Below are 14,653 nucleotides of genomic sequence, written 5' to 3'. Positions count from 1 at the left end.
AAATTTAAAGTAGTAAAATCATATCAACAATTTAGAGATGTTTAGAAAGTAGAATTAATTAATTAGTTAATTAATTAATTTTGCTGGTCCTGTGCCTAGAACTCTGGACCTTGGCTCTGTCCCTAAGCTCATTTTGCGCAAGGCTAGTAGTACTTAATCACTTGAACCACAGCACTTTTTCTGTGATTAGTTGGAAATAAGAGTTTTGAAGACTTTCCTTCCCAGATTGGCTTTGAACTGCAATTATCAGATTTTAGCCTTCCGAGTAGCTAGGATTACAGGCATGTGCCACTGGTGCCTGACTAGGAAGCAGTATTTGGGATAATTTAGTGCTGGGGCCAACTGGCAGCAAACCAGGGTTCGCAGATTGGGGTTCCTGAAATAGGGGGCAAGGACTAGGAAGAAATAGAAGAGAGACAGACACACTGGGTCCCGGATGTCTGCAGTCCAGGTAAAGACTGCTGCGTTTATTTTTCACTCCAGCTTCTTCCCTCCTTGAGACCCAGGGAACTTCCAGGTGTTACATTCATATGGTAAATCTCAGGTCATTTAAACAGAATAAGGCCAGAAAACAATAAGACAAGAAAGCCATTGTCTGATACAAATCAAGGTACAGTTTGATTCCACTCTGGCTCCCAACAATTTAGAAGCTCCAATTTCTGCTTACTAACCTTGAAATTCAGTGATGGATGGCATAGTTTCAAGTACCTGTTATAAACGCAAGTTTTCTTGGGAATCTGTTCTATAAAAAATTGTTTTCTATTCTAGTATGCATATGCCCACACTTGATTTAACCTAAAATGTTTAAAGTTCTTAATAGCTAATTATTTAGCTTCTTTGTTGCTGTTGATTTTTGTGAAAAACTGATACCTCAGGAAACCAAATTATAATCTGTAACCTTTCTTTCTTTCATTTTTTCTTTCTCCTTTTTTTTTGTCTGTTGTGGGGCTATCTGTAGCTTTTTATATCCTAATTCACCACTATCTATACCTTTATTTGAAAATCACAGAAGTAAGGAGGATGAAGCTCAGTAAAGATGAAGAATACTTGTTTAGCATACAAACCCTGGATTCAGTCTTCAGCTCCACAATTGAAGAAAGGAGAGCACATTTCTTTCCAGGGTATAGATCAAGTGGTTAGAGCACTAATCAAGCAGGTTCAGGGCTCTGAGTTTAAACTCCAGTACAGTAAAAATAAAACAAGAAGAAAAAACTGAAGTAACTCTGTGAGTTATTTGGACAAGATGAGTGATCTGGAGTTCACAGGCATTACTTTACTCTTAGATCTGCTGTTTGTGTATTTTGATCCATTGTGTTTGTTTATTCTTACTGATAAGAATAGCTATCAAATACCAAATAATGACAGTTCATTTAATCGTTTTTTTTTGTTGTTGTTGTTGTTCTCTATGAGACTTGAACTGGGGGCCTGGGTAATGTTCTTGAGTCTCTTTGCAATCAAGGCCATGCTTAATTGGACATAAAGAGTCACTTGGATTTTTGTGCCCGTGTTGTCTGTGAACCATGATCCTCAGATCTCAGCCTCCTGAGTAGCCAAGATTACAGGCATGGGCCACTGACCTCCAGCTAGTTCATTTAAAATTATGTGTCAAGTGCTTGACACATATATCTCATATTCTCCTTATAGAAATCTTGGAGTGGGACTTAAAATTTTTTTTTCAGCTCAAGGCTAGCTCTCTCCCACTTTGAGACACAACACTACTTCCAGTTTTCTGGTGGTTATTTGGAGATGAGTTTCACAGATGTTGGTTCTCTGAGCTGTGTTTGAACTGTGATCCTCAGATTTCAGCCTCCTGAGTCACTAAGGATTACAGGCGTGAGCCACCAGCACACAGCTTACAATTTTTTTTTGACCAGGCTATTTAGGACTTCTTTTTCATTTTTCCATATGGCAGTTTTTCCACATCCAAATGTGGAAGGTTGTCACAGGCTTTTAAAATATGTAGACAATAAGAAATGTTTTAATAAAACATACCAGATATCAGTAACAAGTGAGATACATTGCTTTGCTGAAGGATTATGATACAAGGCCATTAACATAAAATGGCACAAACTTGAAATTTTTTTATGGGACCATTATACTTGAGAATAATTGAAGAAATTGATCTGTGGTGAAATCTGAGATTTTAGCCTCTGGATGGGGTTGTTATAGGAGGCTGATTTTGTAACATGAGGTGCTATCCCAGTAACTGAAACAACTCCACAAGGAGACAGTTTCTTACTGGTCTTAGATGCCTAAGGCAGTGTTATCAAGCCTGTACTGACAACATATTGTTTGGGACTTAAAAGAGCTCTGTCTGGGTCTCAGTAAATTGGTGTTTTACTAATGGAATTATTTGCTTTCCCTTCTGTTATAGATACGGCCATATGTAGGATGTTTAGTGCAATATTTACCTCTTCTTTGGAAGCAGAGTGAGGAACACAATATGTTGAGATGTGCTATTCTGACAACACTTATTCATCTTGTTCAGGTAAGTTCCTTAGTTTTCTTATTCTTTACTTAAACATTTCATTGTCTTGATTTATTTTACTGATAGTGAAAGTTTCATATCTTTTAAAATGCTTCATCTAAACAGTTTTAAGACAACTTTTGTTTACATGCACACACACACACACACACACACACACACACACACACACACACACACATATTCTCTCCTCAAATGTTTTTGCTTTAAGCTAGCACTCTACCACTTGAGCCACAGCTTCACTTCTCTTTTTCTTCCTTGTTTTTTTTTTTTGGTAGTTAATTGGGTATAAGAGCCTTGGGACTTTCCTGCCCAAGCTGGCTTTGCACCTTGATTCCTACATCTGATTAGCTAGGATTACAGACATGAGCTTAATTTTATTTTTTGTGTACAATCTTCCCCCTTTAGATTTGTATTAATAAGTTTATTTTCTTAGTATATATGTTTATATATTTTTTGTACTCAATTATCAGAAACTTTAGTAGCTTAAAAAAGCATCCTTTTATGGATGTATTGAGTCATGTCTATATCTTAGCTATTTGGGAGGCAGAGATAGGAATTTCAAAATTTGAGGCCAGACTGTGAAAATGTTATGAAAGACCCCAAACAAGCTGAACATAGTGGTGCATGCTAGGGGTCCTAGATACTTTCAAGGCCAAGGTAGAAGGATCATAGTATAAGCATTGTCTTGGAAAAAGTTCAAGGCTTTTTCAAGTCAAGCATGAGGGCTTGAGTTTAATTCTTAATACTGCCAAGACATAATAAAACCAAAAACGTTTAAATCATCTGTCTTATTAAGCTCATGAATTTTTAAGTCAGAAGTCTGGCATGCCATGTCTGATACCTGTCGTTGGTGTTTAGCAGCCTGAAATTGAGGGTATGCTAGTGTTCCCCTGGAGTCTTTGGGGAGGGGTTGATTTGAACATTTATTCAGCTTTCTGGTGAAATTCAGTTCCTTGATTGGTTGGGCTGAGGTCATAATTTACTTGCCAACTGTTCCTTAGAGGCCCCTCTTACTTATTTTGATGACATCTTTGACAGGTCAATAAGGAACATGTCACATCTCCTGATTCCTTGTATTTGGGGACTGCTTCTTACATTACTAGCTAGAAAATACTCAAGGATAATCTATCATCTATCTTCTAGTAGATTGATTTGGGACCTTAATTATAATCTCTTCCGGAGTATCTGGAGTGTTTGATACATAATTAGGGAAAGGGTGTATACGTGAAAGGAGAAAGCATCTTAGGTGATCACCTTAGATTTCTACCGAGTATACCTATTTTTCTTTATAATTGGACCTGTGCTTTTCACTTTTTATCTAAACAATCCCTCATTATGGCCAGATTTAATAGGTACTTTGCTACTTTTGTTGTTTTAAATAAATAAGAAATCATACTATGTTTTTGTTTGGACTTATTTACTTTATGCTGTGAACAGCTGATATAGCTTCATCCTTTTCACTGCCATGAACAGGATTCTTCTTGCCTCTCCATGCTGCCTGATTTCTGTCTCATGTCGTTGTCATCTTGTTTAATTCCCTGTTTCATGTAATACCCATGAATGGCACTTATGCTCTGCAAAAGTGCGGTGGGAGGCAGCTTGTTGGGAGGGGAGATTTTTTCATATATTAAAATGTCATTGTTCTACTTGCACATAAAAAGTACTTTAGCTACTTACAAATTTAGAGGCATTTTTCTTTTGCTTTATAGTTTTTGAAGGTGCTATAAGGAATCTTAAAGACATTGTAATTTTTAATTGTAGTATCCTTTCCTCTTTATGGCAGTTTCTGCATTTATCTCAAGTGTTTCTGTTCTCATTTTCATGATGATGTGATTGTGATTCCACATTGGTAGACATTTTAAACTATAAAGTCACATTTTTTGTTTGATTGTTTTCCAGTATTGGGCCTTGAACTCAGGGCCTGAATATTGTCCTTGGACTTTCTCAAGGCTAGGGCTCTCCACTTTTGACTTTTTCTTGTGTATGTGGTACTGAGGAATTGAACCTGAGCCGTCATGCATACTAGGCAAGCACTCTACCACTAGGCCAAACTCCCAGCCCTAAAATTGCTTATGCTTAGATAAACTTTTTTTTTTTTTAGATTTTTAAAATTTTATTTTATTGTAAAGGTGATATATAGAGGGGTTACAGTTACATACATCAGGTAATAAGAATATTTCTTTTTTCTTTTTTTTTTTTTTTTGCCATGCTGGGCTTGAGCTCAGAGCCTGAGCATTGTCCTTGAACTTTCTCAAGGCAAGAACTCTACCACTTGAGCCACAGCATTATTTCTAGCTTTTTTCTATGTATGTGGTACTGAGCAATCGAATCTGGGTCTTTTTGCATGTTAGGCAAGCATTCTACAACTAGGCCAAACTCCCGGCCCCAAGAATATTTCTTGTCAAGCAAAATTATCCCCTCCCTCATTTTCTCCTAGTTTCCCTCCCCCTGACTCTCCTCTCCCTGCAAGTTGTAAAGTTCATTTTCAACATAGTTTCTTATAAGTATTGCTGATGCATTGGTTCACCTTTTGTCCTTTGTGTCACTATTTTGGTGTTCCCTGTCCTTTCCCCAAATCAGATAAACATATGTACAAGACACAGGATGCCAAAATAAAATACAGTGACAACAGATAAACTTTATTGTATTAATTTTTTTTGGTTTGTTTTTTGCTAGTTTTGGCCTTGAACTCAGGGCCTGGGCAATGTCCTTGAGCTTTTTTTGTGCAAGGATAGCACTCTGCCACCTGAGCCACAGTACCACATCTGACTTTTTCTTTGTATGTGGTACTGAGGAATTGAACCTAGGGATTGGTGCATGCTAGGCAAGCACTGTACCATTAGGCCAAACTCTAGGAGCCTCATTTTATGTATTTTACTTTGGTTTTATGACTTCAGTACTTTGTTCCACCAAGTATATTACTAGTGATAGGTTTTTCCAAGCTTTCATTTCTGCTTGATCTGATTTATTCAAGATACTTTGTTGTTCCCTGTTTTTCTTAATAGATGCTTTATTTCTATCTGTTAATTTTTGTCTACCTGCTTTTATTTACTTTCTATTATGAAAAATTTGAAGTGAAAGAAGGAAGTATAATATCTGTAAACATTTCCATACTTCAACAACTTTGAATATTTTGTCAATATAACTTAGTAGTGGTCACTAAGAAGCTGAGTGGAAAAAAGAGTGAAGGATAAAGTTTGCTGATTTGTAGCTTTGTTTCTTTTTTTAAATTTATTTTTAATTTTTTATTGTAATTAGTAGAGGGCTTATAGTTATATTCATCAGATGGAAGGAGCATTACTTCACACACATTGATACCCCTTCTCATGTTTTTGTCTCCATTTCCTTCCCCCCACAACCTCCCCCATCTTGTTTTACCCCCTTCCCTTTCCTATTTCAAATAAACAAATAAATATATATACAATATACCAGATTACAAGGTAAGATACTGTAACAATATGAATATAACCAAGCGACAACAAAGGGATGAGAAATAACATAATATATTAAGAACATCATTCACTCATTATATAGTTCTTGTTTCCATATCCTTGAGGTCCTTTCATTTGTAGCTTTGTTTCTTTAGGATGGTTTAGCTTTGCCTTTATTTATTTTTTTATAATTTTTTTATTTCAGTGGGTAGAGGGGTTACAGTAATATTCGGCAGATAGAGGGTACATTACTTCTCACACATTGATATCCCTTCTTATGGTTTTGTCCCCATTTCCCTCCCCCCACCCCTTCTCCTCATTTTTCCCCTTCTATTTCAAATAAGCAGGTAAACATCTATATAATATACAAAGTGGGATACTGTAACAATATGAGAGGCAACACAAGAGAAGAGAGAAAAACAATACATAGAGAATAGCAGTCACTTATAATTAAGCTCTTGTTTCCATGTCTTGGAGGTCCATTAATTTGGCCTCATCCTATATGGCCTTATATATCTAGGATTTGAGCTATTGTAATCCTTTGCTAGGAGAGTTTTAGAGGTGTACTAATTATTCTAGATGAGGAAAACCATTGAACCTATGTTCTTTTGAGTCTGGCTTACTTCACTTCATACGATTTTTTTCCAAGTTTTTCCATTTTCTTACAAATGGTGCTATGTCGTTCTTTCTGACAGTAGCATAGAATTCCATTGTGTATAAATACCACATCTTGTTGATCCACTCATCAACTGAGGGGCATCTGCATTGGTTCCATATCTTCGCCATGGTAAATAGTGCTACAGTGACCATCGTTGTGCTAGTGGCTTTAGTATGTCCTTATTTCTAGACGAGTGGGTAAATGCCAAGTAGTGGAATTGCTGGGTCATAGGGAAGCTCTTTGTTTAGTCTTTTGAGGAACTGCCATACTCCTTTCCTTAGTGGTTGAAGGAGTTTGCACTCCCAGCAACAGTGTAGTATTGATCCCTCCTGGCCACATCCCCGCAAGCATCTGTTGTTGGATTTCTTGATCATGGCCATTCTAAATGGAGTGAGGTGGAATCTGAGTTGTTTTGATTTGCATTTCTTTTATGGCCAGAAATTGTCGAGCTTTTTTTCATGTGTCTATAGGCATTCTTATTTCTTCTTCAGAGAAGTCTCTCTTTAAGTCTTTGGCCCATATTTTAATGGGATGGTTGTTTCTTTGGAGATTTGCTTTGGAGAGATTCAATTTTTTGAGCTGTAGATATATTTTAGATATGAGGCCTTTGTCCATTGTATGGTTAGTGAAGGTCTTCTCTCACTCTGTGGGCTTTCTATTAGCTTTGCCTTTATAAAAAACTGTTCCATGTTACTATTTTGATTCCTTTCCTAAGAGAAGTGCACTTCATTTTCCTACCTGTTACAAGTTAATCTGAATTTTTATCATGCCTTATCTGGTATTTCCTTGTCTTAAGGCCATCTGCTTATCCTAAAAGAAAATAAACAGTTATTTTATGCTTGTTCTGAGGTGGGAAGTTACTTTGTGCTTTTGGATATACATGCTAAAAGCTAGCATCTGAAATACCTTCTGGTACTGATATCTTGTAGCTGATGATTTAAATGTTTGATGTTTAGAAAAGTTAATTCTTGAGACATAGTAGACAGCTAAAGACTGTGAGAGAAAGACTAGTATGTAGAGGATGCTCGTCTTATTTTTTCTTAAAATTTCACAGATCCCCTTAAATTTTATATAATCATAGTAGAATGTATAATTCTTTTGTTTCAGTCACTTCTAATAGATCAAAGAAATTATAGTAAATGTGATGTATAGAGGGGTTACAGTTATATAATTCAGGTAATGAGTACATTTCCTTTTGAATAGTGTCTCCCACTCCCTTCCTCACTCTCTCTCAGTTTTTCCCCTCCCAGTTTCCCTCTCCCTGAAGTAGTTCATTTCCAACATAATGTCTAGGGAACCTAGGGCCCAGGTAATGTCCCTGAGTTTTTCAGACAAGGCTGGTACTTTACCACTTGAGTAACATGTCCATTTCCTGCATGTTCATTAATTGGAAATAAGAGCCTCAGCTGGCTTTGAACTGTGATCTACAACTTTTAGCCTCCTGGTCATCTAGAAGCCACAGGTACCTGGCTCTAAGAATTTTCTTAATAACTGATGAATTTTATTCTCTGTAGTGTTCATGGTATCCTATGTAACATCTAATATTGACTGTGAGCTCAAACTGCATTCTAGTTTATTTAAATCTATATATTGACTGTCACATTTTTTCAGCCACTAGATTACAAGGTATGAAATTTCTTAACTGAAAAATCTTATATTGTTAGCAGGTGCTTAGTTTAGCTAATGTTAGCAAATTTTGCCTGTTTGAGTTAGTGCATTCTAATTTTCCCAGGAAAATTTCTGTCTTCTTGTTAGTGTAAATGAACTTGACTAGTTTTTCTTAATTCCCTCCATCCTTTCTTCTCTCCCTTTATTCTCTTTTGTAAATATAGAGATGTGGTGAATGGCATTTCACTGAGTTTTAAGATACTTTATACTTCTTTATTGACATTTTAATTGTGAAAAATCTCTTTGCTAAGTTTGTCCAAATTACTATTTTTTTTTTTATTAGAGAAGTAAAAATAAACGTCTTGGATCCAGAAGGGTGACCTAGTGGTAGAGTGCTTGCCTAGCATGCCAAGCCCTGGGTCGATTCCTCAGTACCACATAATACAGAAAGAAGCCAGAAATGGTACTGTGGCTCAGTTGGTACAGTGCTAGCCTTGAGAAAGCAAAAGGACAGTTCCCAGGCCCTGAGTTCAAGCCCCTGGACTGTCAAAAGGCATAAAAATATAAAAATAAACTTCTTGTACTAATTTATACTCCACAGATAAAGATAAACTGATAGAAAAGTGCTGCATGATCTCATACATGAATCTGAAAAAGTGGAACATAGTCAAAAGCAGAGTGTTAATTGCTGAAAGTCAGAGAAGGGGCAATGTGAAGTGTGCAGAGTTTTAGTACAACAGGAGGAAATTATGGGAATTCACTGTATGGCATGGTCACTGTGGTAAATAAAAATGTATTATCCACTCAAATTGTGAAACAAACAAATGGAATTTAGTATGCAGATGTTACCAAAGGAGTTATATGTATTTATTCTGTGACATTATAATTTGCTATAAACTGTGTTGACATTTAAATTACTTCTTACATTAAGAGATATGTAATAGTTCACTTGGTTTCTTTTCTGTGTTTATTGTTATGTAGATTATTATGGCATAGAGATAGATTTTTAGTCCCTTTTACTTCCTTCTGAAATATCCCTACTTCTTCACACCTAGTCAGTCTCTCGTAAAACAGCAGGAGGCAAACTGGAATTTTCGGTTAAACTCTTTTGCTTCCTCCATCTTTGTATACTTGACTCATTAAAATATAACATGTTAATTAAAAATAGTTTACCCATTTTTAAAGATAACACACAAAAATTTATTGCTTCTTCATCTTTCTTCCTTTTCCTATATATAACTGGTGCTATGGTTTTTCTGTGTGCTTTCGGAAAAAATGTTATGCATACACTATATACATGTTAGGTACATTTCTGTATATTTTGTGATTATTTTTTAGAGTTTTTTTTTCTCATTCTATGCCAAATTCTTTTTTGTGGCTACTGATACTCTGAAATAGGATTTGCCATAATATGATTTTTTTCATTGCCATTCATTGGATTCATTTTCCATTAGTCATTTAGATAAGAATTTTTTTTCTTTTTTTTTTTTTGTGGGTCATGGGGCTTGAACATGGCCTGGGCACTGTCCCTGAGCTCTTCAGCTCAAGGCTGTTACCCTACCCTTGAGCCAAGCTCCACTTGCTGTTTTCTAGAGGTTAATTGGAGATGAGTCTCAGGTCCTTTTATGTCCTGGATGGCTTTGAACCTTGATCCTCAGATCTCAGCCTTCTGAGTAGTTAGAATTACAGGGGTGAGCCTCATCGCCTGACTTAGATGAGAATTTTTATACAACTTTAAACACCAATTTTAATACCTCTTCTGTAATCACAAGGAGGGGAAAGACGTCTTCATGTGCCAAATGTTGCCAATCTGAAATTTGAAATGCTTCAAAATATGAAACTTGTTTCATTTACATGATACCCCACAGAAAATTCCGTCTTGCCAGGTGTGGTGGCTTAAAGCCAGCCCAGGCACTAAAGTCCATGAGACTCTTATCTCCATTTAACCACTAGAAAACTGGAAGTCACCAGTATCCTGGAGTTGAAGAGCTCAGGGACAACGCCCAGGCCCAGAGTTCACACCCCACAACCAACAACAACTACAACAAAAAAGAAAATTCTGTCTTACCTGATGTTATAGGTTACAGCAAAAAGTGGAGGTGCACTATCAGTATTATATACAATTACCTTCAGGCTATATGTACAAGAATTTTTATATGAAGCATAAGTGAATTTTAAGTTTAGATTTGTGTCTTGCTCCCAAGATACTTAATTATGTTGCAAATGTTCTAACCCCTACCCCCCCAAAAAAGTCAGAAACAAGAATCACTTTTGATCCCAATGATTTCATATAAGGTATACTTAACCCTGTACATGGATGTGATTGAAATAGCATATATGTGTAGCCTTGGCATGTATTTTTTTGCTACCATTAGACAGTTGAACAATATTTTTTGATTCTTACTTTCTGGTAATCAACAGAAGTAACTTTGTTTTATTTATTTATTTTTTTAACTTTAACCCCCCACCCCCATCAACTTTGTTTTATTAGTGTTATAATCAAGACCATCTTAAAGATAAAACAGTCTATTTTAGTTTTTGTAAATTGGTTTCAGTTCTTTTCTATGTTAGATATTTTTTTGGTGTGGGGGAGGGACCATTCAGTGTCTTATCATAAGTTGTATTTATACTTCCCATAGGGATTAGGAGCAGACAGCAAGAACCTGTACCCTTTCCTGCTCCCAGTTATCCAACTGAGTACAGATGTTTCCCAGCCTCCACATGTCTATCTTCTGGAAGATGGTTTAGAATTATGGTAAGAGGAAATCCTTGATACCATGGATCTTTTTTTCATATTCTTCTTTTCCTGGCCTTCTAATAAAGGTCATATAAAGGCATTAAATATTCAGCACTTAAAAAAAGTAGTCAGATTGTATTCCTTAAATGGTAAATGACATCTCCTTTGGCAGCTGCCTCTCAGAGCAGGCTTATGATAGACAGTGTTAAATGTGAAATTGTTTGTAGGAGCAACGCTGCGTTCCTTCTTTGGGAATTTGGTGTGTAAAATGGGCATCTTGGCAACTTTCCTGAACAGTTGCCTTAAGATTTTCAGTCTGTGAAATGAGATGTTTTGAAGGATATTGAGTTATTTTTCATGTTCTTAACTATCTCAGTCCATTAAGTATTTAATGGATTTGCTATTCAGCCCCAAATGCTGGTGCTGCTGACACTGTGGATTTATTATTATAGTACCTAATGTTTAAGGTTTTAAAATAGAAAATTAAAAGCCTTGCTTTTGTGGCAGCTTAATGCTATAAACATTTACTGACTGTCCACCATGTGTTCCACAAAGTTCCTTTAGCTTTATTAAGTTCGTCTTGCCTATGGAAGTAGTTTTCTTCTGAGACAATCTTTGAAGGGTATTGGGCTTGAATTTAGGGGCTCATGCTTTGTAGACAGGTACTCTGCTACTTGAGTCATGCCCTCAGTACATTACTGCTTTGTTTTTCCAATAGGGATTTATGTCTTTTTTTTTCTTGAAGTTGGTCCAGATCTTGATCTGTTTTTATTTCCCCATTTAGCTGAGATTATAAGTTTGAGCTACTTTGCCTAGCTTATTTATTGAAATGGGGCAATTCTTGGTAACTTTTTGTTTAGGGATTTGGCCTGTGAGTCTCCTAGTTTCTGTTTCCTCATTTGAACCACTGTGCCTGGCAAGAGAAAAATCTTTTAATAATATGCAAGAAATTTAATAATTGCATTATAAAAATAGATTGTTATAATGTAATATTTTTTAAATCACAGAAATGAACCATAGTAAAAATAAGAGAATTTTTTGTTTGCTCTTACTTCTCCCTCTCCTTTCCTCCCCTCTCCCCCTCCCTTCCCCTCTCTTCTCCTTCCCTTCTCTTGCCTTTTCTTTCCTCCCTCTCTCCCTCCCTTCCTTCCCTCCTCCCTCCCCCCCCCCCCCCCTCTCTCTCTCTCTCTCTCTCTCTCTCTCTCTCTCTCTCTCTTTCTTTCTTTCTTTCTGCTTTTGCCTAGATTTCCAAGAATTAGGATTTTGATTCTTGAAAATTGTGTTGTATGCAAATCACCATATTATAAATTATCTATTAATTTTAAGTCGTAACTATATGTGTATATATGACAACTGAGGAACCACAAGACCCTGAATTCAAACTTTGTTACAAAGATAAAAAGTAATGTAGAACATAAGGCTGATGTAGAGAATGTCAGATTTAGAGGAAGACTCAGGCTGAACTGAGAGAGAGGGCTAATTGAATGAGGCAAGAAGAGATGGGAATCAGCTCAGGCAGAGGGGCTGAATTGTGTTAATACCAAGTGTATTTCATGTTCATTGGTTAAAGGAAAGGGGATTTTCACATTTTGTAGTTCAGTGCCACAGGAAGATATTTGGTGTGTTACCTTGTGTTTTCTCACTAAACTAAGGAGCCAAGCACATTAGATGGCAGTTAGAGGCTGAAATAGGAATACAAAGATACAAATCTGTGAGGGAGAAAAGTTATAAAGAATGAGAATTTGAACTTATTTTGGACAACGAGTATCACTTTTTGTTTGTGATCATGGGTATAAAATGAAACTCTCAAATCATATGTGATTTTTTTTTTAAAAAAACAGCTTTTTATTTTCCTCTTGATCTCTTCCACTTAGAGATTTGTGAAAGAATCAGTTTTTGGCTTTTATTCTCCATTTTCCATTTATTAATTTCTGCTGCAGCTACAGCATTTATTTTTTTCCTCTTTCTCCTTGCTTCCATTATTATTTTTGTCATTTTACCTACATTTTAAGAATTAGTTCCTGAATATATTTATTTGTTCTCAATAGCTATAAATTATTTTTTTAGCATGAGGTTCTCTATATAATTTTTTGTATTACTAGGTTTTTTGTTTGTTTTTTAATCTCTAGAAAAGACAGTGAGGTAATGAATACTATAAAGCAGTAAGCAATGTTAGGAATCTAACATTAAATTCAGTATGATCTTCATCATTTACAAAAGGAACAGAACAATTAACTTTTTTGCTATATGTATTTTTCTTTTAAAATTATACTTTTCTTTTAAAACTGTGTGTGTGTGTGTGTGTGTGTGTGTGTGTGTGTGTGTGTGTGTGTGTGTGTGTGTGTGTGTGTGTGTGTGTGTGTGTGTGTGTGTGTGTTGAGTCATGGGGCTTGATCTCCGCTTGGGCACTGTCCCTGAGCTCTTCAGCTCAAGGCTATCATCCTGCCCCTAGGCCTGGGCGTTGTGTCTAAGCTCTTCTGCTCAAGGCTACTGCCCTATGCTGGATCCAGGCCCCACTTCCCATTTTCTAGAGGTTAATTGGAGATAAGAGTCTCAGGTCCTTTTGTGCCTGGGCTGCCTTTGAACCTTGATCCTCAGATCTCAGCCTCCTGAGTAGCTAGGATTACAGGCATGAGCCATCACATCAGCTTCTTTTAAACCTTTTAGACTCTTGATATCCTAAAGTAATTTATTTGATAATTTTATTTTTTTCTCTGTCATGCAGGTAGACCTATAATCTATCCTTTGAGATGATGCTTGATTTATATCAGTTATTTATTTAATATATTTTTCTTTTTAACTGACATTTATTAAATTTACCATAGCAAGGGTTTCACCTAGACATTTGAATATATGTATATAATCTACTTTGATTGAATTTCCTCCTCCTACTACTTTTGTTATCACCGACTTCCTTCCCTTTTCCATTTTTCTTCTACCTCCCTTGTTATTTTGTTTTGTCTTTTTTTTGGAGGGGTAATATTGAGTGGGGTTATATTTTGTTTTCTCTTCATTTCCACAAATAGAAGAAAATTGTATTTATCCTTGTAAGAATGGCTTATTGACTTAATATAATGATCATTTGTTTTATCCTTTTTTGTGCAAGTAGTACACCATTGTTCTAAATGTCTTCAGTACAATTCCAATGAATATATGTGTACTGCATTTCTTTATCCATTCTTCTTTTGATGGGCAACTCTGTTCATTTTAAACTTCAGCTATTGTGAATAACACCTGTATAAACATGGATACATAGTTGTCACTCTAGAATGGTGAGCGTGATTTTTCTGCATAGTTTCCCAGAAGTGGTATAATTTGATTATATAATAGATCTGATTTAAATCTTTTGAGAAACTGCTATATTTATTTCCATAATAGCCAAACTAACTTGCATTCCCACCAGCAATGAAGCAGTTCCTTTTCTCATAGTCCTAATGATACCTTTTCTTGTAGCCTATTATGAAAAAAAGCAATGATTTACATTATTTTAATTCTTTCACATTAAATTTTATCTGCTATTAACACTATGGTTTGTTTAGATTTGACTTAAATGTCTGCTCATTGTTTATATTTTAATCTTTATTATTATAAAGAACAATTTTTAATTGTGTTTTACCTTTACTAAAGATGTTTAACTTTAATACCTTTGAGTTGATAGTCTTTTTATTTTGTTCTATTTTGTTTTGGAAGATTGGCATTAGATTTATATTTCTGCAGTAAAAAATGTTCTT

General features: G+C 35.7%; 1 protein-coding gene across 7 annotated transcripts in view; it reads left to right on the top strand.

Moving 5' to 3' along the window:
• Ipo11 (importin 11) overlaps positions 1-14,653 on the top strand; it is a 121,588-nt gene that overhangs the window by 58,876 nt on the left and 48,059 nt on the right. For all 7 annotated transcript variants that reach the window (XM_090331881.1, XM_090331878.1, XM_090331880.1 and 4 more), the window contains 2 exons: positions 2,375-2,488; positions 10,825-10,940. In XM_090331881.1, coding sequence (XP_090188007.1) covers positions 2,375-2,488; positions 10,825-10,940 — 230 coding nt within the window. The remainder of the gene's footprint in view (positions 1-2,374; positions 2,489-10,824; positions 10,941-14,653) is intronic.

The sequence above is a fragment of the Megascapheus bottae genome, chromosome 4, assembly GCF_031878675.1.
Source record: "Megascapheus bottae isolate mThoBot1 chromosome 4, mThoBot2.hap1, whole genome shotgun sequence".
NCBI classification, from domain to species: domain Eukaryota; kingdom Metazoa; phylum Chordata; class Mammalia; order Rodentia; family Geomyidae; genus Megascapheus; species Megascapheus bottae.
Note: the sequence above shows the minus strand (reverse complement) of the source record. Positions and strands in the feature narration are given on the sequence as shown.